The sequence below is a fragment of the Python bivittatus genome, unplaced genomic scaffold (assembly GCF_059951505.1).
Source record: "Python bivittatus isolate LINGU-HERP-01145 unplaced genomic scaffold, Pbiv_v1 ctg000100_np1212, whole genome shotgun sequence".
Classification (NCBI taxonomy): Eukaryota; Metazoa; Chordata; class Lepidosauria; order Squamata; family Pythonidae; genus Python; species Python bivittatus.
In genome coordinates, this window is record NW_028277038.1 from 4,500,529 (window position 1) to 4,517,780 (window position 17,252).

At 44.1% G+C, this 17,252-nt stretch overlaps 1 protein-coding gene across 3 annotated transcripts in view; it reads left to right on the forward strand.

Moving 5' to 3' along the window:
* The window catches only part of ULK1 (unc-51 like autophagy activating kinase 1), a 60,482-nt gene that overhangs the window by 19,229 nt on the left and 24,001 nt on the right, over window positions 1-17,252 (forward strand). For all 3 annotated transcript variants that reach the window (XM_088135305.1, XM_088135304.1, XM_088135306.1), the window contains 4 exons: window positions 2,500-2,601; window positions 9,676-9,734; window positions 13,965-14,047; window positions 14,847-14,897. In XM_088135305.1, the coding sequence (XP_087991431.1) occupies window positions 2,500-2,601; window positions 9,676-9,734; window positions 13,965-14,047; window positions 14,847-14,897 (295 nt within the window). The remainder of the gene's footprint in view (window positions 1-2,499; window positions 2,602-9,675; window positions 9,735-13,964; window positions 14,048-14,846; window positions 14,898-17,252) is intronic.

Sequence of the window (17,252 nt, forward strand, 5' to 3'; positions counted from 1 at the left end):
TGGCTTAGTTAGGGATTGTTTGATCTTGCAGCAGCAGTCATCAGATGTGGTTGTAATTTTCGGGTGATGCCCGGAATCAGATTTTCAACTTCTCGTGCAAAGCAAAGGCTTTGCCACCAAGTGACTGGTTTCTTATTGTAATGGTATGTGGGAAAGACCTTGAGAGACAGGGCAAAGAGACACTGCCGAGGGAATGGTCAGATAAGAGGCGGCATAGCCCTCAGCTGGAGAGTGGGCAGGGCAAGAGGCACAGAAGAGACCCTCCCTAGTTTCTCAGGGTGATAAAGGAGACGGCGGGAGATTTGTACTTTCAGACTTGCAAGATTCTGGCAATGTAGCTTTACAATGCAGTAGAATTAGCTTATCTGGTCATGTTTCCTGTCTGGTCTACCTGGTAAGGTTGACACTCATGAACCCAGGTGGGGCCAAAAGGAGGAAACACAGAGCTGTTTTTCCTTCAACTGACTGCCTGAAATCACGCACACACCCAACTTGAAGAGCCATCAGCGTTCAGAAGCTGACTTGATCATTATTCATTCTCGGGATTGTGCCGGGCTTAGGGTGTTGCGTTCTGCTTTGCTGACTTCACACAAAGCAAGCAATACCTTCCTGCTGCATTTCTGCCTTGGACACTGCAGGGTTTTTTTGTTTTGTTTTAAATATTTTTGGCAGTCTTAGCCAACAGCAAGCAAAGCCCGAGGCAGCTGAGTTATTAATCCAGTGGAACCTCGAGTTACGAATTTAATCTGTTCCGTGACTCTGGTTGCAACTCGAATTGGTCGCAACACGAGGCAAATTTTCCCATAAGGTTCAATGTAATTACCGTTAATCCGTTCCGGCGTCCGCGGACCACGCGTCAGGGGTGGAAAAACGGCTGCGGACCACGCGGCAGGGCGGAAAAATGGCCGCGGACCATGTGTCAGGGGCGGAAAATGGCCACAGACCACGCGGCAGGGTGGAAAAACGGCCGCGGACCACGTGGAACGGGCGGAAAATGGCTGCTGACCACGTGGAACGGGCGGAAAATGGCCACGGACCACGTGGCACGGGCGGAAAAATGGCCACGGACCACGTGGCACGGGCGGAAAATGGCCACGGACCACATGGCACGGGCGGAAAAATGGCCGCAGATCCGGTTCATAAGTCGAGGTGAGTTCACAAGTCGAGGTAAATTTTTGGGGCCGGAGCTGGTTGTATCTCGAAAAATTCGTAAGGAGGGGCATTTGTAACTAGAGGTACCACTGCATATTGATATTAAAATAATGAGATCCAGCATTATATTTTTAACACAAAGCTGGGGGGGGGGGAGCAGCAGGTTTTAAAAATGGTTGCCCTTTCAAATATGGTGTGTTATGAGATGGGGACACAGTTAGTAAATGGATTCTGGGCTGCTATGGAAGGGGGCGAATTTAAGAAGACGTGAATGCTGGCCTTTTGCGTGGAAGGGGGAAGAGGCAGCAAGGAGCAATGAATAGGGAGTCGAGGCAGAGAGGGACCCCCCCCATTTCTTTTCCCTTTCTTTGGAATGCTAATCAGAGAATTGGGTGGGATCTTGAAGTCTGGGATCTCACTGCTCCAGAGAGGATCCACTAGAGCAGTGTTTCTCAACCATGGCCACATGAAGCTGTATGGACTTCAACTCCCAGAATTCCCCAGACAGCATGCTGTCTGGGGAATTCTGGGAGTTGAAGTCCATACAGCATCAAGTTGCCAAGGTTGAGAAACACTGCACTCAGCCTCTCTGAAGGCTGTCCCTTCACAGCCTCTGTTCAAAGCCTTCTAGTGAAGGAGCTCAGCCATCCTCCTTCTTCCCCGGTGAGTCAGCTTAACCTACCTCGCAGGCTTGTTGTTGGAAAAGGAGCAGGGAGGGGCTCCTTGTCCAAAAAGTTGAAATGCTGGGGCCAGAAGAGCAAACAAGTCTTTGCTTTTGAGTGCTGCTGGTTACGGGTTTCGGTTCATATTTTGGCAACAAAGGTCCTGGTTCCATCTTGCTGTTTTAATGCGTGGGGCAGCTGGCAAACCAGGCTGCTTGAAATCGTCGCCTGCACGCTTCACTTTTATTTTGGTACAAAGGTGCTGGCGTGATTCTCCGGTGTTGGCTTGAAGTCAATGACTCAGTTGGCCGATAAAATAAAAACAAGGCTGTTGAGCTGTGTAAGGAGAACGCTGAATCTCTCTTTTTCGGCTTTAGCAGATCAAGGGATAAGGAAGAATGGCTGATATTTTTTTTTTGCAAGGATGAATGATGGGCTATTTTTTCCTCATTAAGGTGGACTCTGACCAGATTATCACATAGCCTTCTCTTCGCTTTCATTCTTACCCAGTTTTAATTTGCAAAGAAGCTTCAACCCATCGGCTTTCTCAAATCTTGTGCTGGGAGGGCGTGGGGTGTTTAAGGTTACTTGCAAGCATGTCAGACCCTTTTAGAAGTGGGGAGAGCCATAAAGATAAGGGATCAGAGGCATTCAACCCCCAAATGTGTTTTCTGCCCCACTGTAGGCCCCAGAAGTGATTATGTCTCAACATTACGATGCCAAAGCTGATCTGTGGAGTATTGGAACGATTATCTACCAGTGTCTGACGGGAAAAGCCCCTTTTCAGGTAAGCTGAAAAGTTCGTAGCTGTCAATTTCTCAAGTGACTTCTGGCGTTTCTTAAGTAGGTTGCTGTTGCCTCTACTTAAAAACAGTTTCCAGGCTACATTGAATTTTGACTTCTGATGGACACCGGATTGATTTTAATCAGGGTTTTTCAAACTTGGCGACTTTAGGATGTGCAGACTTGAACTCCCAGAATTCCCAGAGACATAATTGATCCAGGACTAACCAGATTCTAGGAAACTGGCTGATGAACGTAAAGTGAGGTGGGAACATATGCTATTGTTTGCAGAAGGAATTCAGCATTTAAAGCAGTGTTTTTCAAACTTGGCGACTTTAAGACGTGTGGACTTCAACTCCCAGGATTCCTCAGCTGGCATGCTGGCTGGGGAACTCTGGGAGTTGAAGTCCACATGTCTTAAAGTCGCCAAGTTTGAAAAACACTAATTTAAAGCAAGATGCCGGTTGAGGATGCATTTGAGCTGAGATGCAAGCAAGCGCACACACACCACTCAGTTCAGCCAGCCAAAAAAATAGAGCTTAATGATTATTTCTTAAATATAAGCACACATTCAAAACATTTAACTGGCAAAAAGGAGAGAACAACAGGTAAGAGGAGGAAGAAAGAGAGAGAGTTGAACAACAGGCAAGAATTTACATGATCTGTACCTATTTATATCTCTCAGAAGGCACACAGCTTTTCAGGGCTGCTGGAAACAATAATAATGGTTTAGCGTAGACAGTCCTAAAGGGAATAGCCTTTGGCTGTTCCAACTTTAACCTTTTTGTGTAAGTAACACCAACAGAACAGAGATAAAAAGTAGGACACCAGGTGATCCATTCTGCACAATGGAAGGGATCTTTTGGCGAATAGGGATGACCTCTCCAACAGAGGTAAAGGAAGAAGGCAAAATGAGTGCATTTGAATGGATAAGATGGAAGGTATTGTCTGTCTTAACCTTGGAGAAGACAATAGGGTCTCTGTGACCAAGGGCTGAGCTGTGAAGATAGCTCTCTCTGGGTGGCTAAGGATTTGCCTCTTAAAATGTGAAAGTTTTAGCACTTCCTAACTTCTCCTTTTAGTGCCTACATTCCTTTCGTAGGTTCTTCTTTATATCTTTGGCTGCAGGAAGAGGAAGAGAATTTTGGTAGGAGATTAAGCAAATGTTTTCTTGTTGTGATTTTTAGTAGCCAGAGGGTCTGGAGGCGGCCTGGTCCCTGCTGGAGATAACCAAAGGTCTTTAAAGGTCTTCCTGAATAAATATTCCAAGGAAGAACCAGTCGAGTGTGTTTTTGTGTAAATATTTCAACTGTTTCTAGTCTGTTCTGCTCCAAGACCCTTTTATCAACTCAACTGCGTTAAAAGTCACGGCTCTGTTTATTCCTGGAAGTTTCTGATCCAATTTATAGAAGTGAGAGAACCAAATTCGTTGTGAAGCGGCTCCAGTTCTTCCTTTAAGTCTTGTTACCTGTTTCTGATGCCTCCTGATTGCATGGCCAGATGTTCACCATCTGGACCTAGCCCTGGTTGTAACATGTAGCGTTTCCAAGGACATTCCAAGAATTACTTTGACCTCATCCCTCCACCATCTTTGTTGTCTTCCCATTTTGGCTAAGCACATATACGTTTTTGGGTTAAATTGGCCTTTTAGGACAACCAAGATGATAAGAGGCTGGAAGGAAAATCTGATAAGGGGCAGTCAGGAGCATTGGCTCTGTTGAGCGTGAAGTAGAGAAGACTTTGGGGATTCACAATAGCTGTCTTCAAGTATCTGAAGGGCTGTCGTGGAGATGAGGCAGAATTATTCAGAGTTGTTCCATCTTAGGACAAGAAACAAGCAACGTAGCCTTCGTTGGAGATGTTAAATAGGATGGGTGACTCTTGAAGGTATTGTAATACTGTAGTGCATTTCTATACTGCACAGGGGGTTGGGTTAAAGGACTGCCAATCTCCCTTCCAACTCTTAGGTTCTGCAGTTTTAGGAAATCCTGGTTGATGGCTTAGCATATGGTGTCAGTTCATCGAATTGTGGTTTAATATTGGGCACCTCTGTCTTCATGGCCAACTGACCTGTTTTAGTGCAGTGTTTGAAATCTCCAGTGGCCATCCTTAGATGCAGCTAGAACTGTGACCTCTCTAGTTGTTGCTTGTCACGTGCACACCCAGCAGCTGTGTATGTGAACCCCTCTGAGCATTTGGAGGACAAGCTCCAGGTTTACTTAGTATCTTCTTAGGGTTACGATTAGTAGAGGATGAATTCATCATTAACGTAACCTGTCTTGATGACACTTATATTCTTCCTTGACCTCAAAGGTAAAATCTCCTTTGAATCAAGTTATCTCCTTGGGTCTTCATGGACGTGTTCATCTAGTTTTCTTCGAGCAGTATAAAGTGGTTATTGTTGACCTCTCCTGTGACTTTTGGGGGATGGCCCTGAGTTTTTTCTGGTGTTCTTCTTTCCAAGTACCAATCGAGGCCAACCATGTTTAATCAGCTTGTGCTTGACTTTGGCTCCTGCAGGTGGTGTAGGTAAAAATGCCAAAGGCCATGGGCTAATAATCTTATCCATTTTTGTTGAGTAGAGCTAGGTGAATGGAGAGGGAATGCTGATTAGATAAAAAGGTGAGTTTTAGAAAGCTATCAAAATGCAGAAATGGGTGCCCTGCAGCCAGCTGGGCTAAAGATCTCAAACACTGTCCTGGGAAAAGAGGGAGGAAATTCAAAATAGTCAGATTTGCATGTATTACCTCCAGGCATTTAATGTTATGTAAATGGTGTGTGCACTGGAGGGCTTTTGAAAGAATGGGTAGTTTCAGGACACTAAAAGCAAATAAAAGTTTGCATAAAGTTGTTGAGAAGGCAGGGAATGGAGCATCTTGTTCCTAAAGGGTGCAGTAATTTTAATAATTTTAATAATTTTTCTTTTTTCAATGGTACTGTGAGTTCCCCAGTGCATGTGTCATGGAACCAGTGGAACCAGTGCACGCATGCACTCCATAAAAGTCCATTTTAACATAGCAAAACAAAACCAGTTTGCAGAAGGGCCAAAATACCATTGTACTAGAACGTCACGATTGTAATCAAGGAGGGGCTGGCAACTGCTTTCCCCCTTCAGCATATATGAGTTATAAACTTGCTGGAGTTTCATTTTCTGTCCGGGTTTGTGGGAACTGTTGGTTTTGGTCTCTCTGTCTTTTTACAATCTTTGGCGCTCCGTTTTGAAAGAATTATTTTGAGAGAACCTTTCCGAGTGTCCCAACCACTGATGGTCTTCATTGTTCCCTTCCCAATTGTCCCTCACCTCCACCCCTTCTAGGGCCAAACCATCTCATGGGAGGAATACAGGAGGGGACCTTCTCAAAGAAGTATTCTGCTACTTATGAGTAAAGTAGGTTGCTGTTTCTTTAGAACAGTGTTTCTCAACCTTGGCAACTTGAAGACGTGTGGACTTCAACTCCCAGAATTCCCCAGCCAGCATTCTGGGGAATTCTGGGAGTTGAAGTCCATACATCTTCAAATTGCTAAGGTTGAGAAACACTGCTTTAGAAAGACCAAGCAAGGGCTTTCTACTACAAAGAGTCACCATGGCAGTGGTGCTTCGACATTCTAGCCATGTGATTTGGTTTCAATGGCTTGGGTATCAAAGCCATGGCTTGTTGAATAAACCATGATGCCTGGATGAGACCACAGGCCTCTTCTGTGGTAGTCCCTACCCTTTGGCACTCTTGATTCCCAAAGGATCATAAAGCTCCCTCCCTGATGGTTTTTAGACGATCTTTAAAGAGAGTTTTATTTCACCAGGACTTCAACCCTTGCTAATTTCTCTTGGCATCTGCCTTGGAGTTGATTGATTATTTTGGTTGTTCTTCATCGTTCGGATTAATTCTTGTTGCTTTTATAGTGTTAGGGTGTTGTAACTCTCCCCCCCACTCCTTCCCCATGAGTCTTTTGAGTTGGATGGGCTCTGAAAACTATCTAACGAATAACAAAACCATGGTTTACAAGCTGTGCACGAAGCCCAAACCCTCACGACTTAGACCAGACAGGGGAAAAAGACCTCAGAGAATTGAATGGCGATTATTATAAATAGAACTCACATTTGATACTCAGCAGCTGTTGACATTTTTCATAATGGTTTTATGGCTTTTCTACCATAAAATCTGCTGATCTGAAATTCTGGAATCTTGGGTGCCTGGGTCCTTATTTCAAGTCCAGACTGTAGGAGAGGAACCTCAACGTTTCATCATGTAAAAAGCCAACTGTAAACACATCTATGCCTTTTTTTTTTTTCATCTATCCACATCTGTGGAAGCCACGTGTTTCCTGTGTTTTGCTCACCGGTGCTCTTTATGCTGCTGGTTCAGCAGTTCTGCATGGCCAACTGGAGTATATATTTTGGGTCTGGCAGAAGAGGGAGACGTTGTAAATGTTCTAGCTGCCTCTGTCCAACCTGGCTGCTCTCCAGATGTGCTGGAATTGGAGTTCTTGGAAACCTCCACCAGCTTGGCCAAAGGTCGCTCAGAAATCCTGGGACCATCCAAGCCATCGGAATGAGGAAGGTTAGATGAGCGAAGAGAGTGATTTGCTCTGTGGTTCCCCAGGGTTCACGGTTTCAGAAACAGTAGTGCTACACTTCTTCATCCTGTCTGTGTAATTTATTATCACTGTTTCAGACAAAGTACACCAACAAAAGCTGGGTTTGTCTGCTGTGTGAAATGATCATCCATGGTCTACAAGCACTGTGTTCACCCCAACCTAGCCGAACTATGATGGGTGGGTGTAATTTATGATTCATGATCATGTGATGGAAAGAATCTCTTCACCCAAGGATCATGGAGAGTTATGGGAACCACGCGCTGGTGCCTTCACCACTGCACCAAACTGGTTCTCACAGTCCTTATAATATTAATAACAGATTTTATTACAGCCATTGGAGAGGCAATCTCTTCAACTTCCTTTCTGATACGTGGATATTTTGTGACTGCATCAGCCCCAATAACAGCCATGTTGGAGTGTGTCTTCCTGGCATGCTCTCCACATCTCAGTTGTGCAGATTGCAGATTTGGCCAAATGAAAACCAGAGCCTGGTTTGCCCTGGTTTGTGAGTAAACTACAACCGGTTGGCTGCCTACATTGTGTTACACAAGCTGCACTGGCTGTTGGTGCACCAGATAGCCCAGCGGGATGTGTAAACCTGGTGCAAAACCTGAGTTCTCAAATGACAGGTTGAAGGTTAGTGCTAAGCCTGGTTTGCCTTCTTGAGATATAGCGGTAGAGCCCAGAGGCAAAAGTTTGCACTTGGAGAGGCTTCTTCCTGTGTTTGAGGAGCTTCTGGACCAGTGTTTTTTCAAACTTGGCAGCTTTAAGATGTGGGGGCTTCAACTCCAAGGATTCCCTAGCTAGCATGGGTGGACTTCAACTTCCAGAGTTTCCCAACCAGCATGGGTGGACCTCAACTCCTAGATTTCCCCAGCCAGCATGGATGGACCTCAACTTCTAGAATTCTGGAAGTTGAAGTCCACACATCTTAAAGTTGCCAAGTTTGAAAAACACTGGTCTAGACTTTGGATTAGTTCCTGCCTCTCCTTTTGCTTTCTTGGCTGGGTTTCTCCACCTGCTCCGTAAGCAGTTTTTAATGCTCTCTGTGGCCACCTGCTTTTTCTGTCCCTTTACTTGGGGAACAGATTCCAGATGGCATAGCTGAAGGAGAGCCGATCTGATGCAGCCTTCCCAAAGAGGTGAGAGACGCTGGACCTTCTGGCATCTGTTCTTTGACCCATTTTCCTTCAATGCCAAAGGAGGAGGGGAGACACGCACTCACCCCACCCGCAGCGTTCAGCATGGTCCCAGTGGATCATTCCACCCTCCCCTCCCTCTTCTTGTGTTGCGAGCGGCTTTTTTTATTTTTAAAAGAGTTGCCAACGCTGCACACGTAGCTAAAAAGGCAGGGCACATGCCTGTGCAAAATAAACACAGCTATTAAGATGATAACAGGCTTGTTTTGGCATCTGTCTTGATCTTTTCTCAAAACGTAGCTCAAGAGAGGTGAATTGCATCTGTAAGTTCCAAGCTCCACGCTGAGGGCCAGCAGACTAGAGAAGAATCTATTATAAGCACTATTGGTTGGCCAATGGCTATAATAAAATCTGTTATTAATATTATAAGGACTGTGAGAGTCAGTTTGGTGCAGTGGTGAAGGCACCAGGCATGAAACCAGCTGGGTGACCTTGGGCCAGTCCCTCCCTCTCAGTCCTAGGAAGAAGCAGGCCAGGGCAAACCACTTCTGAAAATCTTCCCAAGAAAGCTGCAGGGACTTGTCCAGCCAGTCACCAGGAGTCAACACTGGCTCAAAGGCACCAAAAACCCAAAAATGATAAGGACTAGAGAGTAATCTATTAATAGGGCTTTCCCCCTTTGAATTCAGTTTGGCAGAGGGCTTTGGGAAATGCAGGAGCACTTCCAAATACAGTTGCCCAGTTTAAGAACGAGTTCCGTTCCCAAGGTCTGTCCTTAAGTCAAATTTGTACGTAAGTTGGAACAGTATTGTTGTATAATACTGTATAAGTAGTATTGGGTAATGAACTCGAACCATTGTGTGTTTAAGTCAAATCACTGTGTATTTAACTCAAATTTTGCTACAATAGGCTCTGTTCTTAACTATGAGTTGTCTGTAACCCAGGCATTCTTAACCCGGGGACTACCTGCATGACATTAAATATTACCATCAGTGGTCATTTACATTAAATATGATATTAAATATTACCAGCAGTGTTTTTTACAAACAGATAGCCTTTTCCAAGGCACGCTGTTTTGTTCCCCCTCAACCAGCGCTCAGGATTGGGTGGAGACCCAACGCACCGATGCCAAGAACATGGGGCAAGGGTAGATGCCCACCATCACCCTGTTTCACTCCCCCACAATCCCTCTGTGGGCATTCCCCAAACCCTGGGGAGGGGCACCCAGGGTGGTCGGGGCTGTCTTTGGCTGCCAAAGCATCTGTGCTCAAAGCCCGTTGTTGCAACCCAGCGGTGGGTTGACGTCCAACTTTGCTGATCCTCTCCTTTCTCCCCCTTTGCAGGCAAGCAGTCCTCAAGACCTGCGTCTCTTCTATGAGAAAAACAAGATGCTCGTGCCAAAGTGAGTCTTCCTTTTCTCTCCCGCCCTCCCCCTGCACCGCCTGTTCCTTGCTGTGTTTTGCATCTACACCTGTCCCCTCATGTGCTTTGCTGGCGGGTTTAGCAACAACTTGGCCCCTTGCCTTTTCTGCTCTCTAGCTAGCAATGATGGATCTCGGCAACCGGCACGTCAACTTAGTTACCCCAGCTGACCTCGCCTGGTCTAATTATTTCAAAGGGTGGGGTGGGGAGAAAAGGAAGGAATGTTGGGCAACCAGGACCCAAAATCTCCACCAGATCAACTCATTCCAGCCAAGTGTAACGAGCTCCTTGGGTTTTCTTCTTCTTCCGTCCCACACCCCCAAAATAAAAATGAAATAAAAGCAAGCATGATTCCAAGTTCCCAATGTCACATTTTATTGGGCTTACCTTAGAAAGACTGCAGGTGATGGTGAGGCTACATGACCATCCCTCTGGGAAACTGAGTTAGAAATTCCAGAAGGGGGAAGCTTTTAGATGGAGTTGTAGCCTTTTTTCTCCAGGGCTGAGTTGTGGTTTGTTGGAACGGCGGTTTGTGGAATGGTCATAGAGGGCCGGTTCACAGGCGGGGAAAGCCCAGGGCAGACTTTGCTGGCCTTGTAATGGCGTGCTGTTGGCTGCAGGCCAAAAAGGAAGTTGGGGCTGGCCAAAAGCTCAGTTTGGATTTGATTTGATTCTAGTGACGTTTCCGTTTCATTTGAAATAAAGGATATTAAGTATAGTTCGTTGGCTTGCTCTCTGCATACTTCATCATTTTTCCTTTGGGTCAGATTAAAAACTTTTGGGTTGGAAGTGTTGAAATGGCTTTGGGATGGATCCAGAGTTTTTGTAAATAAAAAAACAGTGGCCTTCAGTGGCCTTCAGGTCATTTGCAAACCCCGGGGGCTGGCGTTATTCATCCCCAGCCCCATAAATCAGGTCAACAGTTGGATCGCTTGCTTAAGGCCCCTGGAGAAGTTGAGCAAGATGTGGTTTGAACTGGAGATTTTTCTTGCTTGGAAATGCATGATTGGAACAACCTTGCAATCTCAGACAGGATAGATTATGGAGAATCAATCTGTACAGTATAATATTGTTTTGCTTTGCTTTTTTCTTTTAATCATGATATTAAATAAAACCTTGATGGCTAGGAGCAGTACAGGTAGTCCTCGTTTAGCGACTACCCTGTTTAGCGACTGTTCGCAGTTATGACGGTGATGAAAGAGTAACTTTACGACCAGTCCTCGCATTTACGACCTTTGCAGGTCTGTGAAGCACAGGAACGCTGAAGTCAGATCATAAGCACAGTCGCAGTTTCCCTTGGTGACCGCTTTGCTGAACGGCTGAGTTTGCTGGTCCCCATTGTGGTGGCTAAATGAGGACTCCCTGTGTAGATTTACACTATAAAATGCTGGGAAGAAAGTGAAAGAAAGCTGGTGTCCAAAATCTTCGGAACAAGCAAAAGGACAGTTGGGAAAAATAGCCTTTTTTCTTGAGAATAAAACACTGCAGGATTAAGACACGGAAGCCCCAACCTGGAAAAAGATGTTTCCCTAAGTTCTGAGCGTGCTGGGTTACCAGACAGGCAATTGAGGACAATGTTCAGAGATTCGTGGGTCGATGACAGTTTCGTGGGTCGATGACAGTTTCTCAACCTCCTTAACTTTAAGACGGGTTGGACTTCAACTCCCAGAATTCCTCAGCCAGCATGCTGGCTGAGGAATTCTGGGAGTTGAAGTCCATACATCTTAAAGTTGAGGAGGTTGAGCAACCCTGGTCTACGATATCCCTCCTGCAGGCTGTCCCCTCTCCAACCGCGAACATAAATCTCCTCTTGTTTCTTCTGGCAGCGTCCGACTTGGCTAGCAGCTGCGTCGCTGCCCTGCGCGTTCTAGGAACCCCCGGACGGCTTTCCTAGAAATCCGGGAGGATTTTGCAAAGACGCTGCCAAAGATGCGCGAGGACGCTTCTCTTCCGCGTCCCGCGCTGGGGGGAGACGCTTGCTTCCCCTGCTGGCCCCCCTCCCTCCGGTTGATCCGATTTCCCTAAAAGAGAAGAGGGGAGGCAGAAAAATTAGGGGAGATCCACGCCCCGGAGATCACCCCGGCGAGCCGTTAATGCTTGCCAAGGGCAGGGGGAGGCTTTTTGGACCAGGAGGACCGAAGGATCGAGCCTTTGGCAAGCCAGAGCGTGGCGGGGTTTGCGTCGAAGGGCTGAAAGACGGGCTGCTTGGCGCTGTTACCTCCTGTGACTTTTCCAAGCAGGCAGCAAATGCCTGGCGGCCTGGATTTGTCAAGCAGGAATTTTAATTGATCCTGCCAGCCCTGTCGTCTTCCTCCTTTCCTTCCTCCCTTCCCTCCCCTGTGCGTTTTGTTTATTAGCATTCGGTGTATACAGCCGCCTGTCTCCCCGACGTGACTCTGGGCAGCGCACGGAGGTAAAAGCCCCAACACAGGAGCCCAAGACGTAATCCCCAAAACATTAAAAGCCAGACCAACGATGGAAACCGTAAAAAACACCCCCAGCCGCAGGAGCGCGCGGTCACTTTCACAGACCGTACAGCCCCTTGGCAGGCTCCGCGCCGCACCGTGGTCTCCCTTGCTTTTTTTTCCCTTGTGGTCAAAACTGCGTTAGGTAAAATGGGATGGTCAAGAAGTCCAGGATGGCTTGCAAAAAAAAAAAATACTCTGAGATTTCTCAGGCGTGCCACCCACCCTGTTGGAGACGGAGCAATAAACTGCTAACAAATAAAAGCCGGCACCGGACCAGAACTCTTCTGTTTCTCTCCGCCGGCAGCAAAAAGTAGCTGCCCCGTTGGAAATGTTTGGATTATAGTCTGATATCCTCATCCTCATCCTTGTCGTTGTTGTTGTTGTTGCTGTTTATTAAATTTATATGCCGACCATCTCCCCCAGAGGGCAACTCTGGGCGGCTCACAGTTAAAATCCCAAACAGGAAAAAACAATGAAGAGATAAATATCCATATTTATAAGTATGTGACGCTGTTTTCTTGGAAAAAATAAAGGACAAATCTGTAAAAGGGGCAGATCTGAAAGAGGTTCATAAGGATATCTATCGATCGATCGATCGATCGATCTATCTATCTATCATCTATGTCTGTCTGTCTATCAATCATCTGTCTGTCTATCTATATCATCAATGTCTGTCTGTCTACCTAATCTATGTCTGTCTGTCTATATCTATCATCTGTGTCTGTCTATCTGTCAATCATCTGTCTGTCTATATGTATCATCTATGTCTGTCTGTCTATCATCTATGTCTGTCTGTATCAATCATCTATGTCTGTCTGTCTATCAATCATCTATGTCTGCTGTCTATCAATCATCTGTCTATCTATATCATCTGTGTCTGTCTATCTACCTAATCTATGTCTATCTATATCTATAATCTATGTCTGTCTATCTATCTATCAATCATCTGTCTATATCATCTATGTCTGTCTGTCTATCTATCATCTGTGTCTATCAATCATCTTTTGTCTGTCTATCATCTGTCTGTCTATCATCTATGTCTGTCTATCAATCATCTATGTCTGTCTGTCTGTCTGTCTATCATCTATGTCTGTCTATCTACCTAATCTATGTCTGTCTGTCTATATCATCTATGTCTGCCTGCCTGCCTGCCTGCCTGCCTACCTGCCTACCTACCTACCTACCTATCTACCTACCTACCTACCTACCTACCTACCTATCATCTCCTTATGAACCTCTTTCAGATTTGCTCCTTTTGCAGGTTTGTCCTTTATTTTTTCCAAAAAAATAGGGCCACTGTAACGATAATTCCATTATAATTACATTAATTTTATAATCCATTGCTGTTATAATTAATCATGTAATTCATTTTAACTTAATGACACGCCCACGCACATCTATGTCATTGCTGATGTTTACAGCTGTGCCTGACAAAGGAAAATTCAGGAGCAAAGCCAAGAAAAGGAATAATTAAATTAAAGCAATCCAAAGGGCAGCTCGGTGAAATAAAGGACCGTCGTTCACAATAAAGGACGTGGGGTTGCTGTAATTATAATTCAGAAAAAGGTCTTTCCAATTCCATTTTCTTTCCTGGCTGCTCACTGAACCAGCAGGGAGGCGGTGGGCGGAAAAAGATGGCGTCCCTTGCTCTGTTAGGCTCAATGGCACAATATCCTCAACGTTGCGCAACAGTGGTGCTTTTCTTCATTCTGTTAAAAACTTTGGTTTGTTTTGTTTTTAAGCATCCCCAGAGAAACATCAACCCATTTGAGACAACTGCTCTTAGGGCTGCTGCAACGAAATTACAAAGACCGCATGGATTTTGGTAAGAAGCATTTTGACCTTTGACTTCGTAGGTCCAGATGGGGCCACCTTAAAGGCAAACTTATTTTGTACTCCTTCTTTTCCCTTCAAAAACAAACCGAGATCACGTCGTGAACCCAACTTCTGATCGAGAATGAGGTTTGCTTTAAAAAAAAAAAAAATCTGAGTTTTGTTTGTTTTTTTTAAATATTGAAACGATATAAATCTTGATGCATTATGTTATTTCAGTGCTGCAGTGTTTATATACTAGGACTAAACATTAACCGTCTATTATTTAAAAAGCTGAAAGTATTGAAAATAAAAAGGGAAAAATAAACATTCGATCAGTATTAATTGCCATTTAGGATGCCACTGCTATAAACATAAGTTGATTTAACTTTTTATCCAATGTTGAGTATAAGATGAAAAAGAAAGGACCGCTGGAATTCACATCAAAGTATTAATTACATGATAATAGTTTCAGTCTTGAACAAATTACTTAATATTAAGATCTTCATTATATTGTTATTAATGTGTAACATATAGGGGTGTGTGTGTGTGTGTGGCGTGGTGTGTTGATAAAAGTAAATAAAAAATAGACAAAGCAAGGGTAACAAATGTTAAAAAACCTAAAAAGTAGTGGGGGAGGAAAGGAATAATAATAATAATTAAAAAGAAAAGAGAATGGGTTTTTTGGAAGATAGCCCTTTTCCAGAGTTTAATATCCTAAGAATTCATTCAACCTGCTGCGTTATCCAGACTTGGCCACAACTGAAATTTGACTCATCCGCAAGTGATTTTATTCTTGTTGATTTTTTTAGATGAATTTTTCCACCACCCCTTCTTGGATACTAGTGCCTCTATGAAAAAATGTAAGTTCCTTTCGTTTTTTTCTCTTCTGTGTTGATACATAGATGCACAGCACACACACACACCCAATTCAGCAGTGGGACTTTAAATATACTTCCCTATTTTTTCCTTGAGGTTGTATTTATGTGTGTAAGGGGCAAAAACCTTCTCTAAATCCACTAATACTTAATAGGGAAGATTTTGCTTTCTGTGGATTGGGAAGTTGGGTATTATTAGGACTAAATTCTAATGTATAGCATAGTTGGCTATTATTAGTTGGCTGTTATTAGGACTAAATTCTAATGTATAGTATAGTTGGCTATTATTAGTTGGCTAGTCTTAGGATTAAATAGTTGGCTATTCTTAGGACTAAATTTGATGAATAAATAAATAAATTCTGTCTCTTGCATTTGAATGCTCAAGATAAAAACAGTTCTCCCTTTCAAGCTCCTAACTGGTGAGCAAACAGACCTCCTATGTTCAGATTTTCCAGTTAGAGATCTACTTCTAGGTCAACTCATGCCAGATTTCACCTTCCTAAATTGTGGGGAAGAACCCTTTCATTTATGACAGGCAGTGACCTCTGTGTCTCCTGATGAATGGACACACAGATCCTCCTTTCAATGCTCTAAAACCTGATAATTTTATTATCTACCCGGAATATAACAGCCTTTCTTGCTGTACCTTTATAATCGGTTCATGAAAGCAATGGGTTCATTTCATGCTATTTTACATCGCTCATGTTGTCCTTGACGCATGCTTTAGGCTAATTCTTTTATTTATAGTTGGAGTTTCTACTTTTTCACTACCTTTTTCTCACCTGGGCCTGTCGTAATGGATGATAAGGTATGCTTAAATGGGACAGAAATTCACTTGCTGGAGAGAGATGCAAAATCGCGAATGTGCAGTGAAACGGTTTTTCAGGACTGGAAGGAGATATAGGCACTCACTTGTAGGAAGGAGAGATACGCATGGCATCTGTGAGATTTCCTCATCCAGGGAGTGCTGGTAAATACGTTTTTAACAAAGAAGCCAAGTTGTGCCTCTGGGAACACGTTGCACGCCAAGTTCTCTTGGTCTCCTGCTTCATGCATCCAAGAGTAGAAATGGTTCTCTTTCTGCTAAAGATGTTGGAAAGTCACCCTCACAGAGTATTCAGTGGTCAGATTCACACATCACACAGAGTCCTGGTGTAATTGGCTTCATCTTGGCTTAGCATGTTGTAGGAGATTTAGAAATCATGCTTAAGAGTACGTGTACCCAATGAGTAGTGGTTGATGAAGTAAACCTTAGCTTAGTGTGAGGTGAGAACTCCATCCAACGTTGAGTGGTTCAACCTGTTCCAACGTTTTGGTCTGAAGAGGGTGGAGAAGGACAGCTCTTTTCATACCCACCCAGCAGGGGCATAGAGGTTATGTGGTCCAAAATTTGAGACAGGCCAAGCTCAGTTTGGGATAAGATTGTTTGATATGTTCAGTTTCAGAATTCAGTTCTTATGGAATGGGTGGTATTCTGGGTTATTCCCTTATCTAGACACTGAACTAGCGCAACACGGCCTAATCCCCTTCTGCTTAAGTCACCACATTTATTTTTGGTTTAGCACAACATTTGAACCCTTCTCCCAAAGAAACCATAGTTTCTGGCAAGACACCCTCATTTGAAATCATGGTTTGTTGGTTTGGGGATAGGCATTCGTTTCTACGCAGATGTAGATACACATTTATAAATAAATAGTATAAACACTAAATTAAATTAATGAAATAGGAAATCAAATACTACAATTTGGTTTATAATCAGAAGCCTCGCTAATTCCAGATTTGTTTCGGGCTTTGCTCATTTCTTCTGCGTATCAACCGCAGAAATGGAAAAGAGACAATCAGGAATTGGTTAAATAAGCTTTATTTGTTTTATTGTTGTGTGTTTATTTGTGTAGTCTTTCTACTGCCTCAATCCTCATGGATTCCAGGGGGTTTACAAATACTAAAGTTTGCTCAACTTCCCAATTTTCACATAGTTTGTCTGACAAACTATGGTTTAAACAAAGCCTGAATCAACATTCTGTTTGCACATAGCAGGAGATATTTGGGGGGAGCAATAAGACAATCCTGTTGTTTTCTGTTTTCATGTCAACTGGGGCTTTTAAGCTGCTTTCCTTCAATGGGTGCCAATAAGGGGGAGTTTTTAAGGGTGTTAGATGCTTCTAGGAAAATCAAGGTTGTAAAGCAGGAGTTTAGAATGCCTCCTGTATTATAACTTCTTTCAATATTGAACCTCCTCATCCTTAACTGCACTCAGGTGTCACTCCTGCGGGCAGAAAAAAGTTCTCCTGGTTTAGGGCTGCGTGCAAGCCTTCTCGGTCCTTACCTTCAACAGCAGGA